Raw genomic sequence first — 18,453 nt, 5'->3', positions numbered from 1 at the left:
AAAAGTTTAGATAAGTTCCTGGAGGAGAAGTCCATAAACTGGCTGCTATTAATCAATAGGGAATAGCCACTACTTATTGCTGGCATTAATAGCTGTTGCAACCGTCGCTGCCCGACGTCTCTACTACGCCCACCTTACCTCTTTGGCGATTCCCTCTTTGCCTGTTGGAAGTTTGGCTGCCGCGGCATCATCTTGCCGTTCCCCTCCAGCGTTCCCGGACCGGCTAGACCCTGCATACCGCCATGTTTCTCAGCAGCCTAAGGGTGCGCGCAAGGTGCGGTCCCGACTCAAGTACCAGCAGTGGCGCGAACCTCAGGGGCGTCCCCCTGAGGTGACGTCATCCTCACCGGATATTTAAGGTCTCTGAAATCGCTAATGAATCGAGTTAGCATGGGCTTTCCTCCAGGTATCGGCGGATGGATTCGCTCTCCACATACCTTGCTACTCTGCCTCCTCGGACTTACCAGGGGTACCCACTCCTCGGGGGCCTCGCTTTCTCTTTGCTTTTCAGATTGCAGTCTGGAATCTGTACTCGCTCCTCGAGGGCCCTCGTTCCCGGACTTGCTACTATATACCACTTCTTCCAGGAAGTCATCGCTGCCTACAACACCAGTGAGTTACCATCGCTCTCTCAGAGCGTTCCCTGGAACCAGGTACTCGCTCCTCGAAGGCCTACTTCATTCCAGCTCCTGGGCTGCTTCTAAGAGACTATTGTGTGAGTGTTACCATCAAGGTTCTGTTCCTGAACTCTGCATACCCTGCCTACTCACTATATTCAGTTTCTCTACACTCGGTTATCCAGAATCGCTGTTCCAGTATCTGAGGGACTACAGCCCAGCCGGGCACTTCCAGCTCACTACTGCCACCTCTGGTGGTTCAATATACTGTTTAATAAAAGAACTAGTGTGTGTCTGTCTCCTAACTCTGAGCCTGACTGGTGGGCCCTCTCGGGATCTTCCCCGGGGGCGTGGTCATCTGCCACCGGCCCAAGGATCCACCCACAACTAACATAAACACTTAACAATAGCATGGGATCTATTTAATGTTTGGATAGTTACTAGGTACTTGTGACTTGGATTAGCCGCTGTTGGAGACAGGATACTGGGCGTGATGGACCTTTGGTCTGGCCCAGTTTGTCATATCTTATTTTCTTATATATATATATATATATCCCAAACACCAATAAAATAATTAAAAACAGCAGATGAATTAAACAACACCTGAAAAATAAAACTAAAAAGGATAAAAAAAATTCAGGCTCTCCATATCTAGGAACATTTCATTTCATTTCCAGTCACTCTGAATTTGTCGTGGATTAGTGGGAGGGGGGCACAAACTTTCTCCTCTTTTTCACACACACACACACACACACACACACACATATATATATATATATATACTCACAAGCTTGCTTGCACACACATACGCTTCCTCTCACATATGCATAAACATATACTCAAACACACACATACTCGGGCCCTCCTCTTCATGTCAGCTGCTGGCAGTTGGGATTCACCAGCAGCCCCGGGCCCTCCTTTTCATGGCAGCTGCTGACAGTTGGGATCCATCTGCAACCCCATTCTTTCATACACACAGACACCCACACAACCCATATAGGCTCCTATGCAAGCATAACATGCACACACACACTCATATCCATCCATCCCAGGCAAGCTCCCATTCACACACCCACACACAGACAGTTTCCATTTCTGCCCCCCCTCCCACACACACACACTCATCCCAGGCAAGCTCCCATTCACACACTCACACACAGACAGTTTCCCATTTCCGCCCCCCCCCCCCACACACACACACACTCATTCCATGCAAGCTCCCATTCACACATACAACAGGCAACTCAGGCATCCTCTCTCTCACACACACATACACATACACACCAATCCCAGGCATGCTACCATTCTCTCTCTCTCACACACATACACATACACACACACACAATCCAGGCAGGCATGGTCCATGGGGCCTCTTATTTCTCCTCCCCTGTTGCTGTCACCCTGTGCCTCCATCACTGGGGAGAACAGGAGTTGCTGTAGAGCTGGAGCCCATTCTGCAGCTCCTCCTCCATGCTGGCTCCAAGGTATTCAAAACTCTCAGTGCTAGCATTTCCTGTATGCTCATCTCCTGCATCATGAAATGTGCTTATAGGAAGTGCTAGCACCGCAAATGTTGAATACAGTTAGGCTAGGCACATGAAGAAGAGCTGCAGGATGGGCTTCCTCTGAGTCATAGAGTGTGGCCTCTTACTTCTTCTTCTGCCACTGGGTTTGGGTCCACTGGCAGTCACATGGGCTTTTCCCTGCTCCCGATGCTGCCCCCTGCCCCCCCGGGTGTACCACCCTATGAAATTGCATAGTTTACATACCCCGTGGCATCGGGCCTGGATACTGCTTCCTCTCATGGGTTCCTCTGACGGTGACTTCTCTTGAGGAAACATCTGATGCTGATCAGGAACCTGGCTATCACAGCCCAGCTCCAAAAGTGAGGAGGGCTGGTAAGAAAACCTTCTCACAACCAAAAATAGGGGAGAAAAAACCCACTTCATCCATCCCAACTCTTCCACTGATGGCGAACACCATCTCTGCAACCCCTTCACTGAGCTGGAGAGGGGCTCTGAGATCTTTTGTTCTCTGGCTTCCAGATATGGGGCATGGCCCTCAGCAGGGATAAACCAGGGTCTCACCCTCAGATAAAAATCTGAACTATCCAAAGATCAACAACTTGCTTCTCTAAACTCTGAGGCACATCCTCCTAGGCAGGGAGTGCACTGTAAGGAAGCTCCTCTTCTAACTTGGACAGTGACAATCAAAACCAGCTCCTCACTCTCTGGAACCAACTCAAAATATTTTCTTGTTCTTCTTGAAATCTTTCATCGTCTGGTCCTCTGATCCACATCCGACCGTATCTACTATCCTGAGCTTTACCAGTTCAAAAAGAGAGACTATCTTCTCTTTAGGCAAAGTATCTTCTGTCAGGTATGTGTATGCCTCATTCGCTGAACCACTGAACTGGATTGTGAACTAACTAATAAAAAATAACAATAAAATATCTCCTTATCTAATTTTTGCCAGCTATTCAAATTTGCTTTCTTTCTCTGATTATGTGTCTGCCAGTCTTAGGGGCATATAGCTCTAGTAGAATAAGATTTTACCAGGTCATTTATCAAAATGCGTTAGGGCCCTAATGCCCATGATAATACCGTAACATGTGCGATGCATGTAAAATTGCCCTCCAAAACCCAACTCACCCCCCCAAATCTCACCCCAAGTTACTAGTGTTCCCTCTTACAGTGGTATAAATAGTTAACTGTTATGACTTGTTGATGTGTGGACCCTGGCCCAAGGTGAGAGATGGTACCGCCCACAGGGAGGAGCCCTGTGAGCCTCACCGTCGGGAGGCGCAGTCTCAGTGGATGTCAGACAGCTGTGGAATAGAGTCTTTATTAGAGAGGTAGAAAGGCAAGGCCCGCAGAGCAGGAGGTGCAGGAAAAGTAACAAGGTCGGAGCAGAGGGTTATACCCAGAGTGAATACCTCAGACGTGGAGATCCAGTAGTAGCCCACAGAGCGGGGTATGCTGAAGAAGTCTCTCCATAGTGGTGATGCGGTAGTGGCCTGCAGCACAGGGTACACCGAAGGGTTCCTCACTCAAAGATGGTATAGTAGTAGCCTGAGGCATGGGGTACACCGGAGAGGATCCCACCATAAGGCTGGTATAGTAGTGGTCCATGGAGTCAAGGTACTCACAGAGTGGTAGTTCCAGGAGAGGTCACAGGGAACGGGAACAGACAGCAATCCAAGGCAGAAGGCCCTCTGAGGAGCAGATAGCCATAGATGAGGAAGGCCCCCGAGGAGCAGGTACCCAGAGTGTCTCACGCCAAAGTGCAGAACTGGAACAGGAAGTCCATAAATGTGAAGCAGATTCATCAACAAGGGAACCCCTTGCTAACTCGTCAATAGGCAGGGCCAGGCAGCTTAAGTATAGCAGAGTGAAGATCATTTGGAGGGGACGCCCCCTAGGTTCCTGCCATGACATGCTTAAGACTGGCCTGCACGCGCCTAAGTGATCCCGAAGGCAAGATGGCGGTCAGCAGCGCCCTCGCTGTCCTAGGAATGCCAGGAAGGTTGGCGGTAGTTGGCAGAGGCCGCCACTTTCCCCAATGATGACAAGGCAGCAAAGAAAGAGGTAAGCATTAGTGGTTGCAGCTGTCTGCGACCGACAGGCATAACATTAACTCTACAGAGTCTCTACAGAGACTCTCTCTCTCTCTCTCTCTCTCTCTCTCTCAGCAGCCCAAAACATGATAAAACCTGTCCGGTCAGGAATGCAGCATGCGATGTGAAAATAACACCGTTGCAATAAATTTAACGCATGTTGCGGTAAAATACCTATGCGATGCGGTACCAGGAATACTATCCTAACCACAACACAGGGTCTCTCTGTTAGAGCTAATGCAGTTCTGCTTCTCTCTCTCCCAGGGCCATTCTTCAGGCCCCTAGGCAATACATTTTTTTTTTTTTAACTCTGTTCAATCATTTTCAAAGCAAAAATATCTGTGTTAATTCACTTTGAAAATTTGTGTAACTTATGTTCATATTAAATGATTTTCTCATGTGGGCTGATACAAAATAACCCCCAATTCATACTGATAAAACTCAGTATTCATGATCATATGTATTACATGATGTTTGCATAATCTCCCAATATTTTGCTTTTGCTTTTAACTAAATCAGACAATTTAAAAATCTAAATAGAATTAGTTTGCAAATTTATATACTTATAATTAAATTCTCTAAGGGCAGTTTTTAGGAACTCCAAACCAGGGCACCCAGCTCTATTTGATTCTAGTGTGATGTGAGTAAAGATAAGATTTACTCATATTATTCAGAGACTTTTAAAAATATTTGTTCAGTAATTGAATTTTCAAAAGGTTTCATGTATAAAAATTAGCATAGATGCAAGTATGTAGTCTCTATTCATATATTCTATATTTTATAAAAGTAAAAAATATAAGGTAGATTTTTAAAAAACGTGCGGGCTTCCATGTGCGTGGCTTCCATGTCCACGCATGCATGTGTGGGCGCGTGGCCTCTCCCGTGTGCCACAGAGGGTTTTTTGTTTTTTTTTTTAAATACAAATGGCGATGGGAGTAGGATTTTCCCAGTCTCTCCCAGTCCACTCTTTAATTGGTGCACACTGGGAGGGAACTTCCCTATCCCCCTAACTATCCTTCCTACCTTTTCCCCTTTCCTCCCCGACCCCTAACCCCTACCTAGCTAATTAAAATGTTTTTGTTTTAATACTTACTGCTCCCAGTCAGACCCCGCCCCCAGCATGGCTCGGCACTTCTGCACATACCGGGAGATACGCACGTGGCCGGGCCGTTTCTAAAACGCGCTCAGCGAGCACGACCTGGCCATGCGCGTATCCCCCAGATTTTACGCAAGCAGGCTTTTTAAAATTCGGGTGTTTGCGCGTATTTTCACTTTCATATGCTCACATACGTGAGTGAAAACGGGTTGTCTGGGGTGTTTTGGGACTTGTCCAACACTTATGCATGTAAGTTGCCTTTTTAAAAGACACTTACACGCATACAATTTGCCAGCTTACTCATTTTTACACCTGCTAATTATCTAGCCTAAGTGATATTAAACGCCTTTAGGGGCAGATTTTAAAACCTTGCGCGAGCGCATACTTTTGTTCACGCAGCAGGCACGAACAAAAGTACGCTGGATTTTATAAGATACGCTCGTAGCCGCGCGTATCTTATAAAATCCGGGGTCGGCGCGCGCAAGGGGGTGCACATTTGTGCAACCTGCGAGCGCCGAGCCCAGCGCGCGCTGCCTGTTCCCTCCGAGGCCGCTCCGATTTCGGAGCGGCCTCGGAGGGAACTTTCTTTCACCCTCCCCCCACCTTCCCCTCCCTTCCCCTCCCTAACCCACCCCCCCGGCCCTATCTAAACCCCCCCTTACCTTTGTCGGCAAAGTTACGCCTGTCGCCGGCAGCCCCGCTCCATCCTCCGGTCCCAGGGGCGTGGTCCGGAGGCCTCGACAATGCCCCCGGGCCAGCGCCACGCCCCCGGGCCCGCCCCCGAAATGCCGGGGCCCGCCCCCAAAACGCCACGTCGTTTCGGGGACGCCCCGGACACGCCCCCTCCCGCCCCTTTTCAAAAGCCCTGGGACTTACGCGCGCCGGCGGCCTATGCAAAATAGGTGTGCCGGCGCGCGAGGGCCCTGCGCACGTAAATCCTGAAGGATTTACGCGCGCGGCCCTTTTAAAATCCGCCCCTTAGTGTGTAATACTGACTGGGTGGGAGGCATGGTGAAATTTGGGGTGTTCAGGCTAAAAACCAGGAAGGATTTTAAAGTTGTCCTCAAAGATTTCATGTTTGTCCCTCTCACCAGTAATTTTGTTTCCCCATTCCCACCCAAGAAAGAGATCTAGGTATCATAGTGGATAATACTTTAAAATCGTCGGCTCAGTGTGCTGCGGCAGTCAAAAAAGCAAACAGAATGTTAGGCATTATTAGAAAGGGAATGGTTAATAGAAGGGAAAATGTCATAATGCCTCTATATCACTCCATGGTGAGACCGCACCTTGAATACTGTGTACAATTCTGGTCACCACATCTCAAAAAAGATATAGTTGCGAAGGAGAAAGTACAGAGAAGGGCGACCAAAATGATAAAGGGAATGGAACAGCTCCCCTATGAGGAAAGACTAAAGAGGTTAGGACTTTTCAGCTTGGAGAAGAGACGGCTGAGGGGGAATATGATAGAGGTGTTTAAAATCATGAGAGGTCTAGAACAGGTAAATGTGAATCGGTTATTTACTCTTTCGGATAATAGAAGCACTAGGGGGCACTCCATGAAGTTAGCATGTGGCACATTTAAGTTCTTTTTCACTCAACGCACAATTAAACTCTGGAATTTGTTGCCAGGGGATGTGGTTAGTGCAGTTAGTGTAGCTGTGTTTAAAAAAGGATTGGATAAGTTCTTGGAAGAGAAGTCCATTACCTGCTATTAATTAAGTTGACTTAGAAAATAGCCACTGCTATTACTAGCAACAGTAACATGGAACAGACTCAGGCCTGGATTCTCTAAGGTCGCAGACCTTAGAGAATCTGGCAGTAACGGGGGCGGGGAGCAAATCAGGGGCCGGGCCTGCGAAAGCCAGCAACGATTGCACCTCCACGTGTGATTGCTGCCGGCTTTCGCACCCAATAGCGCCAGCGTAAAAGGTGGTGCTATTGGGCGCGATACTGGCAGTGAAAAGGGTCCTTACCTTTTTGCTGTCAGCGATGTCTTCGCGGCGTCCGCTTGGTGCCGCCCCAACTCCTCCCCTTCCGGTGCCGACGCCACCCAGAACCCGCCCCAATTTAGGTATCGCACGTGAAAAGTCCCTTTTCACGTGCGATCCCTTTAGAGAATGACCCCCTTAGTTTTTAGGTACTTGCCAGGTTCTTATGGCCTGAATTGGCAACTGTTGGAAACAGGATGCTGGGCTTGATGGACTCTTGGTCTGACCCAGTATGGCATGTTCTTATGTTCCTTCTGAAAGGAAACTCTAGCAGTTGTCTGTGTTTTTCTTTTTATGTTACCTTAGAAATGTTTTCAACATATCATTTCTGTGAATAGAAATGAATTCTTTGGATTTCTTCTTTTTAAACTACTCTTGGATGCTTATTTTCATTTCAGCCTCAAGTGAAATCTTCTGTCAGTCAATTTATTGCTTATGCACATACAAGTGTCAATGAAGTCAGTGTAAAATATCAACAGAATGAAAAACATTATAACTATACTACCCCAAAGAGCTTTCTAGAGTTCATCAAACTGTATCAGAATCTACTGAGCAAGAAGAGAACAGAATTAACTCAAAAAATGAAAAGATTAGAAAACGGCTTACTAAATCTGCAAACAACGTCATCTCAAGTAAGTTGTTTTGTTTTTTTTGTGTGGTTTTTTTTTTTAATTCTTTATTTATGAATTTTTTCAAAATATATTAAAAGGAACAGACCTTGCATGGAAATACAGAAGTTATCAAGGAAATTTACATACATTCCCTTATATATATAATAAAAGGAAAAAATCATAACATTCTCCGCTGTTTTTCAAGTAAGTTTTTAAAAACTATCTAGTGGCTTAATTAAAAAAATAAGGTGGAAAAATCTATAATCCACAGCAAAGTTAGGGCCTGATTTACTGAGGCTTTTTCCCCCATAATTTTCTGTTATATTCTAAAATTAGAAAGCAGTTTGTATGTATTGCATGAAATATAATTTTTAATTAAAGAAGTTTCCTGTGCCTCAGCCAGAATGCAGAACTTATTTTTGCATTTAATATGGGATTTATTTTCTGTTGGTTTGTTTAGTCTTACTTTTAAATGGAACTGATTTACTGAGGCGTTTTTCCCCTGTCCTGTGTTACAGGAAGAAAGCTCAGTAAATCAGGCTCATCATTTGTAAGAATCCGCCTCTCTCCTATCAGTATCCCAACATAGATCTACAAGCCAGACAAAGATGTGCATGTGGACAAAAAAGGAACAGATCATGCTCTTGTATATCATGCTTGAATTATTTCTTTTGGGCAAATGATAAAACAAAAACTGGGGAAAGAGAAAGCAAAAGTTAAGGAGCAGACCTGAAACAAGGTCTTTTAGATCAGATGGGTTTGGCTGAACTATTTACCAAGCTATTCAGTCAATTAATGTTTATGATAGCAAGCCAGTGCTTATTGCCTGGTGAAGAAGACTGAGAGTGCTTCTCTGAAGAGACATTTTCCTCTATTATATATTTATCTGAACTTTTACTAAAGAACCTCTGAGTTTTATTATTTTACATCAGACCTTCCCAGAACTGTCCTGGGGTTTGTGTTTTATATTCCACTTTTCGGGCACTTCAAAGCGGATTACATTCAGGTACTCTGCGTATTTCCCTGAATATGCATGAGGTAAATGAGTCTCCAGTGCATGCTGATTTACCTTATGAATATTCATTGTGGATATTCTGAAACCTATGGTGTGCACAGTCATTTTGTGATTGGGGACATTTTTGTTTTGTTTGCTATTTTTTTTATTAAAAAATAAACACACTAAGGGCCGGGTTTTCAAAGCCCTACGCGCACTGGGCCTATTTTATAAAGGCCTGGCGACACGCGTAAAACCCCGGGACGCGTCTAAGTCCCCAGGGCTTCGAAAAAAAGGGCAGGGCAGGGCGGTCCGGGGGGCGGGGCCAGAGGCCTATGGCACAGCGGCCATTTGCAGGCTGCTGGCAGGCGCAAGAGGTAGGATAAAGATCGGGGGGGGTTAGAATAGGGCTAAGGGATGGGAAGGTTAGGGGAAGGGGTGGGAATGATTGACTAGGGGGAAGGGAAAGGGGGAAGGCTGCGGGTGTCGGCGTGCGCAAGATGCACTAGTGTGCACCCCTTGTGTGCGCCGACCCCCGATTTTATAACATGCGCGCATGTTATAAAATCGGGTGTCCATGTGCACGCACCGGGTAGCGCGTGCACATGTATGCCTGCGCGCTTCTTTTAAAATTTACCCCTAAGTGTTTAAAAAGGGAATTAAAAACAAATAAAAAAATGTTGCTTCTGGGTCATACCTCTATCCCATCGCCACTGTGCATTATTTTCCCCCCCTCCCCTCAGTCCCTTTCACCTCATCCATGGTGTGAAAATGGGACAGGAATGATCTCCAGTTGCTCCTGCCCTGTCAGTGCCTATTCCATAATGGAGCTGGCTGATCCCAGTCTGGCGCCATTTTGAATTTGTTCCATGCAATAAAATGGTGCTCGCCTCTTGGTTGTCCTGCGCCATTTTGAGTTTTGGCAAAAATTCAAACTGGTGCCAGCCTTGGTTCAGCCAGCATCATTATGGAATAGGAGAATAGGCACCAGTAGGAAAAGAGTGACTGGGAATTGCTCCTGCTCCCCTGGGGCAGGACCACAGTATTGCAGAAGAATCTAGGGGAGGGGTGGTGCAGTGGAGGGGGAGGGAGGGGGGGGAATCCTGGATATGTCTATGTGGCCTGTTTGGTTTTTTTTTTTTTTTAAATGGTGACATGAAACAATGAAAAACAAATGATGTTTTGTTTGGTTTTCTTTCATTTCAGAATAGGAAATATCATTCACATTTCCTATTTCTTTTCAAGCAGCACATCCCTACTAAAAACCCGACTGGTTCAGAGGTCATCAGGACAAGTTTGGGAAGCCCTGTTTCACATCATTGTTCTACAACAAAATGATAGATGTGCATTCTCTTTTATTTTTAAGGAAATGTTTATATCATTCTGTTTAAGAAACTAACAGCTGGTCAATAGATTTCAGAGAGAACAATTGCATTGTGGTCGCAAGGGACATCTGGAGTGTGTGTGTGTGTATATGAGTGTCACTTGGCACTTCACTCAAGTTGTGACACCCCTGTGTTGTAGTCAAATAATGGCTATTACTATTTCCTTGAATACAACTGTGTGAAAATTGTAGTTGTGAGCATGCAATCAGTCTGTCTGGAAACAAAAAGGAGTATTTCTCCATGTCAGCTTTTGATAGACACCCAAAACTACATGTTTGCATAAAATTCACCTTGCATGCTTTATGCATCTGTGGAGGGCTACATTTTTTCTCTTAGATCTGGAGACAAAATCTGCATCTGAACTTAAGTTTAGTCGCACTTATATGGTATAGCATATGCAACAGGCTGTCATACAGACTGTAGGAAAAAACCCTGAAACGCTCATACCTAATGTTATAATGCCAAAAGTAAGACTGTAGGGATCAGTCAAAGAAATGCTGCTGGGGTTGAACAATAACCTTAACAATCAAGATGATAAAACACACTATAAGTGCAAATGAAAAAAAAAGGGGTTAAAGGATCCAAGATGGCTGCACTCTTAAGGGATATTGCTCCATTTGCTCCCCTCTTGCCCTTAATATCATGCTTTTCAAAAATTGTACCTCTCTTTAATATGGGTAAGAGGAAGGGCAAGGCCAAATCGTACCTGGATATATCTGAAGGTACCGATGGACAAACATGTACTCTGGAGCCAAGATCTTCTTTCCGGCTCCGTTGACGTGTCTTTGGGTGGCTTGTCGAGTAGTGGTCTGTCACCAGCTGCCCCAGACCTTGAATCATCTTTAACTACGGAGCCACAATGAGTCCCTCCACAACCTGGCCCACCCCTGAGGGTAGCGCTCACACGATTGCCTTGCTCCTGTTGTGCATAGATAACATCATACTGCCGATTTTCTTGGCATTGGGAGGTGTCCAAATGGAGATGAGCCATGGAGCTGATGGCTGGTCTGTTGGGGGAGCCAAATCTCTGCCTGCTTCTTCCTCTCCTGTTCCATCAACAGCTGGGACTGTTTTCAAAGAGGTAATTTTCACTCCCATGGTTCAGCCATCTAACATTACCTTGGACATAATCTGGGAATCTATAGCAAACCTTTTTAATCAAGTTTCCCAGTTTGTTTTACACCAATGTGCATTGTCCAACTCATTTCAAGCTTCACATTCTCAGTTGCTTGAAATTAAATTGCTACTCTCGGGAGACCAAGGAGGTAGCCTTGCAGAATTCTGTTGAAACTATCTCGGTTGGTCATTTGCATTTACAGAATAAGCTGGAAAATCTTGAAAATGTGATATGCCACCAGAATATTAGGATCATCAATTTTCCAAAAAAAAAAAAGGCTTACCATTCCAGTGGAGATGTTACGTAGATACTTTATGGAAACTCTATCTATTAAGGAAGACTTGTTTCCTCCTATTTCTAAAGCCTATTATGTTCCTGTGAATCCAAAAGCTGTTCAAGTGAGGGATGCTCCTGCTGACGTTGGTTTATCTGACTCTTCTCATCTCTCTTCTTTTCCTGAAAGCTCGACAGATGAAGCTGTTGTACCTTCTACTTTACTTGTTACCTTTGCCTTGGACTCTGATCGGGATTTTATTTTGAAACTTTTTTTTCATTCGAGAGATATTTCCTTTTTAGGGCTTAAGATTTGTATGTTCCAAGATGTGTCCAAAGTAACTCAGACTAAGAGGAAACGTTTTCTGTTGATGTGTTCAGCTGTTTTGAATATGGGGGCTTTCTTTTGGCTCTGTTTTCCTTGTAAATGTGTTGTTAAATTCCAGGGCGTTAAATATGTCTTCTTTGATCCCTCCCAGTTAAATGTTTTCCTTATTGATAGAGCTGGACAGGATACTGCACCCTAAACATCCAGCAAATAACCTCTGTGGCTTATGGTGCCTTGAATATTAGAAGATTCTTGCCCTTAGCATTGTTTGTCTTTTTCTTCATAATTTTTTTTCCTTTCTTATTTTCATTAGACCCTCTTTTTTTTTTTTTTGTGGTCTGACAATGTGCTATGGAGAGTTCATATTTCCCTTTCTGGTTTTTTTTCTCATTATACTTAATTTGATCTCTATTGTACGACTTCTTGTTAACAATTTAAAAATGATAAAGAGTTAAAAAAAACAAACCACATTTAAAAAATGTATTAATACCCAGCAGATATGGATCTACATTTTCTCATAATGTGAAAGGGTGGTCAGTATGCAGTATTAAAGCTCATGGAGAAGCTTCTAGAAATGAATTAAGGGAGTAATTTTGTACTTGCCTGCATTGATAGTAAAGTCTGTGGGTAATTTTTATACCCATAAACTTTATACCAGTTTTCAAAGGGAAAGTTATTGTGTCCTTTCCCTCTGAAAATTATCCCACCATTTGTGCACAGATTGTTTTTCGGAGGGGAAATTGAGGTGAATTTTAAAAGAGATTTGCACACAGGTCGGGCTTGCAAGTGCCCACTGAATTTTAAAAGCCGCCCAGATGAGCGCATGTCTCCTGCTGTGTGCACATCTCAAAAGTTTTCAAAAAGGGGTGGCTCATGGATGTGGTCAGGGCGAGACATGGGCGTTTCAGGGCATGGTCAAGAGATGTGAACGTACATGCTTATGCGCCTGGATCCCCTTCTGCGTAAGTTTACTTCTGCTAGGGACATGGTGTAAGTTAAAAATTCTCAGGGGTTTAAAGGGTCTGGGGTAACTGGGAGGAGTGCAGACTATCAAACTAAGGAGGTCTAGAGGACCTGGCCACTAATTGGACGAACTGGTGGATAAACTGGCAAAACTGGCAATGACATGGACGCGTGCCTCGTTTAAAATTCCCCAGCTCAGGCGGTAGAAGCAGGATTTATGCTCATTGACGTGTGCACCCACTTAAAATTGGGCGCACATATGTGCACAGTCAGGCTATTTTATAACATGTGAGCATATATGGGCCGGATTTTCAAAAGGTTCCGCGCGCCGGGCCTATTTTCAAAAGGCCCGGAGATGCATGTAAGTCCCAGGGCTTGCAAAAAGGGGCAGGGAGGGGGCGGGGCGGTCCGGGGGTGGGGCAGGGTCAGAGGCTCCTGGAACAATGGCCATTTGCTGTTGGTTCAGGGATCGCGCGCAGGCAGGTGGCCGGCGCGCACAACTTACTTCAGCCCCAGGGCTGAAGTAAGTTTTAAAACAACAAAAAAAGAAGAGAAAGGTAGAGGGGAAAGGGCGGGGGAGGGAAGGGAAGGTGGGGTGGGGGAGAAGGGAAGTTCCCTCTGAGGCCGTTCCCTCCCAGGCCGATTTCAGAGCAGCCTGGAAGGGAACGGGTGAAGGTGGCTCGGGCTCGGCGTGCACAATTGTGCACCCCCTTGTGCACGCCGACCCCCAATTTTATAACATGCACGCGCCTGCGCACGAATGTTATACAATTGGGGATACATGTGTGCGCGCCGGGTAGCGTGTACACATGTACGCCCGTGCACACGTTTTAAAATCTACCCCTATGTGCGTAAGTTATAAAATGGCCACATATCTGGGCACAAGCACCAAAGAATGCTCACACACCATGGGTTGCAGGAAGCCAATGCCATGCAAATGCCCTGTGTGTAGAAAAAGAGCACAAAATGGAAAAGGCATGGGTTTTTTCACTCATGGGCCATTTGTAAGCCATTCAACTGGAAATCCATGGTAAAAAAGAGATGGCAGGTGTAGGAGGGCTCTGTGTGGCTCTCTTTGTCCTAGAGCTGCAGCTGCTTCTAGCACAGAGTCGAGGGGACCCCCATCTGTCAGCAAGTGCAAGCTCCTTCAAGTAGGTGCCCAAGAAAACAAAATCTTTCCTGGTGACATCAACTTCCCTAAAAGGCCTGTTGTGGTACAGTAGAAAATAGGTGCTTTGTCTGTCTGCATGGGCTGCTGCTGCCTCCCAATGCTGCTTCCCTCCTGGGAGCCAGGGAACCTAAATACACCAACAATGTTTTGTGATCATTGATCATTGGGGGGGGGTGAGAGATACCTGGAGGGCCATATTTGTTTGGAAAGGGAAGGTAGGGAGAGACTTATTGATTTTTGATGGGGTTGGGGTGTTGCGGGGGGAGGTCTCCGTTGCGCCATGACTTTGATTTTTTTGTTTTACTTTTGGTTGTCGGGGCTAACTCGAGTGGCAGCCCCGGGGTGAGAAGGGGGTCAGCTTTGATCCAGCTCCACCCTGCCCTGCCCCCGGGACCGCCTCTTGATAGAGGCCTGGCTTTTGTGTGTGTAACAGGGTTTACGTGCACGGCCAGGCCTCTTCTAAAATGCATGCAGCGTGCATAAGGCTCAGCCGCCCGCATAACCCCCTTTTTCCACGCGTGCAGGGGATTTAAAATTTTGCTGTTTATGCACATGAATGGCTTTTCAAAATTGCTACAATAGTATGTTACTTTTACGCATGAAACTCCTTTGAAAATTCACCTGTTAAAAGATAACTTGAAAATAAGTGCATGCATGCCCACATACACAGATATGTGAATTTGTGCATGCATGCACATATATTTTATATCATGTGTACACTTGTGTGCATAAGATATAAAATACGTGCAGCTCTGCTCAACAGCATATTTGTGTATCTAAAAGATATGAGACATGTAATGTTAAACATAGCTGGATAAGTACCCAGCTAACACTTATCCGCTTATCTTACTTATGCCTGGATTTATCAAAATGCACTAAATACCGCATGTGATAGAAAAGGGGGTGTGTTTTATGGTAATAGGCAGTTTATTACAATTTGTGCTAATACCTATGCAAACCACTGGGGGGGGACCATGTTTACTATCAGAGCCACTGAGAGGGGAGAGAGAGAGTGCGCGAGTGAGCCTAGCCGTAATGCCCCAACACTAGATAGGTATTTATATCTCTATGGGAGGCCCACCTAGTAACTCGAGGTGAGGTTTAGGTATTAGTGTAGGGGTTAGGGTCCACTTCGACATTCAAAGTGAGATGTACGAACAGAACAGTGGTCTCTTGTGAAGATTTGATGACCCGCAGAGTGAGGAAACTCACTCAAAGAGGAGATTTGTGCAATGTTCTTTCAACCTAGCTTGATGTTACCCAGGTAGAGAGTCCATCAAGCTAGGTTAAGAGCCCTTAACGCATGCGAAAACACCTAATAGCATTTTGATACATGACCCTATTAGCCAGATAAGTAGCGGTGTTTAAAATGTATCCAAATAAGTGGCAGCAAGGCCGCCACTTACCCTGAGAAGTCAAAATGTATCTCTATAGGTGGTCCAGGTCAGGTCTACTCGCACATCATGAAGACTCCCCCTGGCTCTTGAACCTGAGCTCCCCCCGCTTCACCCAGACCCTTCACCCAGTCATGTTTTCACTTTCAAGATGTTTACGAACACTTACACCTGGTATTGAGCTGAAGTAAGTGTATGCAAATAAAAGACTGATGCGCGTCACTTTGGCAGGTTTTAAAAACAGCAACTTAACACGCGTGCATGTTGTCCCCTCCCCAGCCCCTGGCCTGCCCCTTTTTCTATGCGCAAATTTACTCACAGTCCCTGGGTATGTGCCAATGTTGCAGTTTTTTAAATGGCGTTTACTCACAGGTGCTATTTTACACACGCATGCACTCTTTTTTTGCGCACGCAGCTTTTTAAAATCTACGTCTTACTCAGCCTAATTTTTATTTATGAATTGCCAAAATAGTAATATTTTAAATAAATAACCAGCTTACAATTTACAAGTTAGTATAGTTGTGTATAATATTTTGTTTAAAACTTTGTGAAGATTAGTGGGTTTTTTTGTTATATGCAATCACACCCCCAGATTACCTGCTGTCAATATTTCAAAATTCTGCCGCGTGTTAAATTCTATGGCAGGTCATTAAAACTTCTACAGTAATTATGTGGCAAATGTGCATTATTTTGCCTACTGTTTAATGTCTCACTATGCTAAAAAGTCAATTTTTTATTGAAAACCTTTTGCATTGCTTTTAAATAGCATTTAACTTATATACAAATACAAAATTTACCATGTACAGAAAGCAACTATTTATCAAGTAGAAATCTATAAGTTGCAAATATTTAATAGTAAAATGTCGCTTTTGTTTTGGATTGAAATACATTTTTTGAGAAACTCCTCATCCTCATTCTGAGTATATGAACTGATGAATGCTGAAGCTGCACTAAGCATCAGTTAGTTTGTCATGCTGTTAATTAAAATTAATGCCAACTCTGTCAATTGTGGAAGAGGAACAGCTGCAGACTTCCAAAATATATCCACCAGGTCTTTGTCAACTGGTGCTTGGTTGGCCACATATGCAAGTGTGAGAATCTGTATATACAGTTGAAATTCTTCTAAAGAGACATCATTCCATCCAGGAATTACATCAAAATAAAATCTGGTTTTGACTTAAAAAATAGATATTTGAAGGATCAAACACTGATTGCTTGCTCTGTTCATTCTAAACTCACCCCTCCCTGCCTGCTTCCTTTAGGACAAGAGGGGAGGAAATGGCTTAGGGAATAGAGTGGTTGCCTTTTGTCTGCTCAACCTAAGCCTCAGCCTCCACTCTTGTTCCCTACAAGTGCCTGGGAGGGGAGAGATTGGAGCATGAAGCAGAGAGATTCATTGCAGGAGGCTGAAACAGAAGGTTGTTGACTCAGCCCTGCAGGCAATTCAGGTTCCTTCAGATGACTGAATTAGCAGGGGGTGGGGGGATTTCAGGTTTGTTGATTGTGCAACAGATTGTAAATTATGCAACAATAGGATAATTATGCGGTTCCTTCCAGGTGGGGTCCTGGGGCCCTGCATGCAATACTATTCAAACTAAAGTGGTCCTTTATAACAAGTTATAAAATGATGACTGTGTTTAATAGAAAGATGAGTCATTCTGTTCTACTATGATTGGGAGATATGACCAGTTTTTTCTAAGAAAATTTAATATGAAGGGTTTTGTTTTGCAAGGGGACCACTGCATTGATATTAAATAAATTGCTTAAATTGAATGTTTCTATTCATATTTGTTATGGAATATTGTTGCACAAAAGTTACTTCTATTATGCAAATCTCTAACTTGTAAAATTTTATGCCTCAGAGACAATACATTGAGAAATACAAAACATAAGCGTGCATCCTCTAGAGTCAAAACAATTGCACAGTTTCTTTACCTGGCAGTTCAGAATGTCATTTAAATCCTACTAAAAACATAATTAACTAAGTCTCTTGTGTAATAATCAGGTGGAAGATCTAAAGTCTAAACTTGCTATTCAAGAGGTGGAACTTCATCAACGAGACAAAGATACCGAAGCGCTTATCTCCAAAATAGGACAACAGACTGCAAGAGTTAATCTAGAGAAAGCTGTAGCAGATGCTGAGGAGAAACGGGTACAGTATCTGACTGCAGTTAAGAGTGAAAGGAGTTCATGATAAAGTTTCTGAAGAGGATAGGGGCATGCATTGTTTCCATTTGTTGATTTTATCCCAAAGATTGAGAAAAGTTGCATCCATCTTGTATGAGCCCCACAACTTATAAATAATGAACCAAGAAGGGATGATCCATATGTTGTGCTTTGGGAACTACTCATCTCGTGATTGTGATTCATGGATTGTGGTTCGTGACTAGTGAATCATTTTTAGGAGAATTTATGTGATTCATTTAGAGAGTAGAAGACCTTTCGGAATTATTTAAAATAGATATATTTAGAGAACAAGGCAGGGGTTAGTAAAGAGGACTAAAATACTGTTTATTTTGATGCTGTTTGAGTGGGAGTTTGACGAGCTAGGAAATGCATGCTAAAATTTGTGAACCACACTCTTCTTAACCACTCAAAACCCTCAATGGGAAAAAAGAAGCTCCACTTCAGGAAGAGTCTGGGAATTCCGATGTAGGGACTTCTTAGATTCCACACTAATATATGCAATTTATTTATTAAATATGAAACAAATTTATACTCCTCAGCTTCTAATTACATGTTGTTTGGTATGGATTACATAAGGACCCATTTTGAAGTAAGAAGTATGTGGTATGTTTCATTTGTAAGAGCACCCCTTTCTGTGAGTGCCATAGTGGAATCTGTATATGAAGGGATAAATAGACCCCTAGTGTTTCTAAAGAGTTCAGTTGAAGGGAGCA

General features: G+C 44.2%; 1 protein-coding gene across 2 annotated transcripts in view; it reads left to right on the top strand.

The window, feature by feature from the left end:
• LOC115093684 (dynein heavy chain 11, axonemal-like) overlaps positions 1 to 18,453 on the top strand; it is a 586,171-nt gene that overhangs the window by 349,517 nt on the left and 218,201 nt on the right. For both annotated transcript variants that reach the window (XM_029605802.1, XM_029605803.1), the window contains 2 exons: positions 7,716 to 7,949; positions 17,559 to 17,705. In XM_029605802.1, the coding sequence (XP_029461662.1) occupies positions 7,716 to 7,949; positions 17,559 to 17,705 (381 nt within the window). The remainder of the gene's footprint in view (positions 1 to 7,715; positions 7,950 to 17,558; positions 17,706 to 18,453) is intronic.

Source organism: Rhinatrema bivittatum, chromosome 6 (assembly GCF_901001135.1).
Source record: "Rhinatrema bivittatum chromosome 6, aRhiBiv1.1, whole genome shotgun sequence".
NCBI classification, from domain to species: Eukaryota; Metazoa; Chordata; class Amphibia; order Gymnophiona; family Rhinatrematidae; genus Rhinatrema; species Rhinatrema bivittatum.
This window is presented reverse-complemented; position numbering and strand designations above follow the sequence as displayed.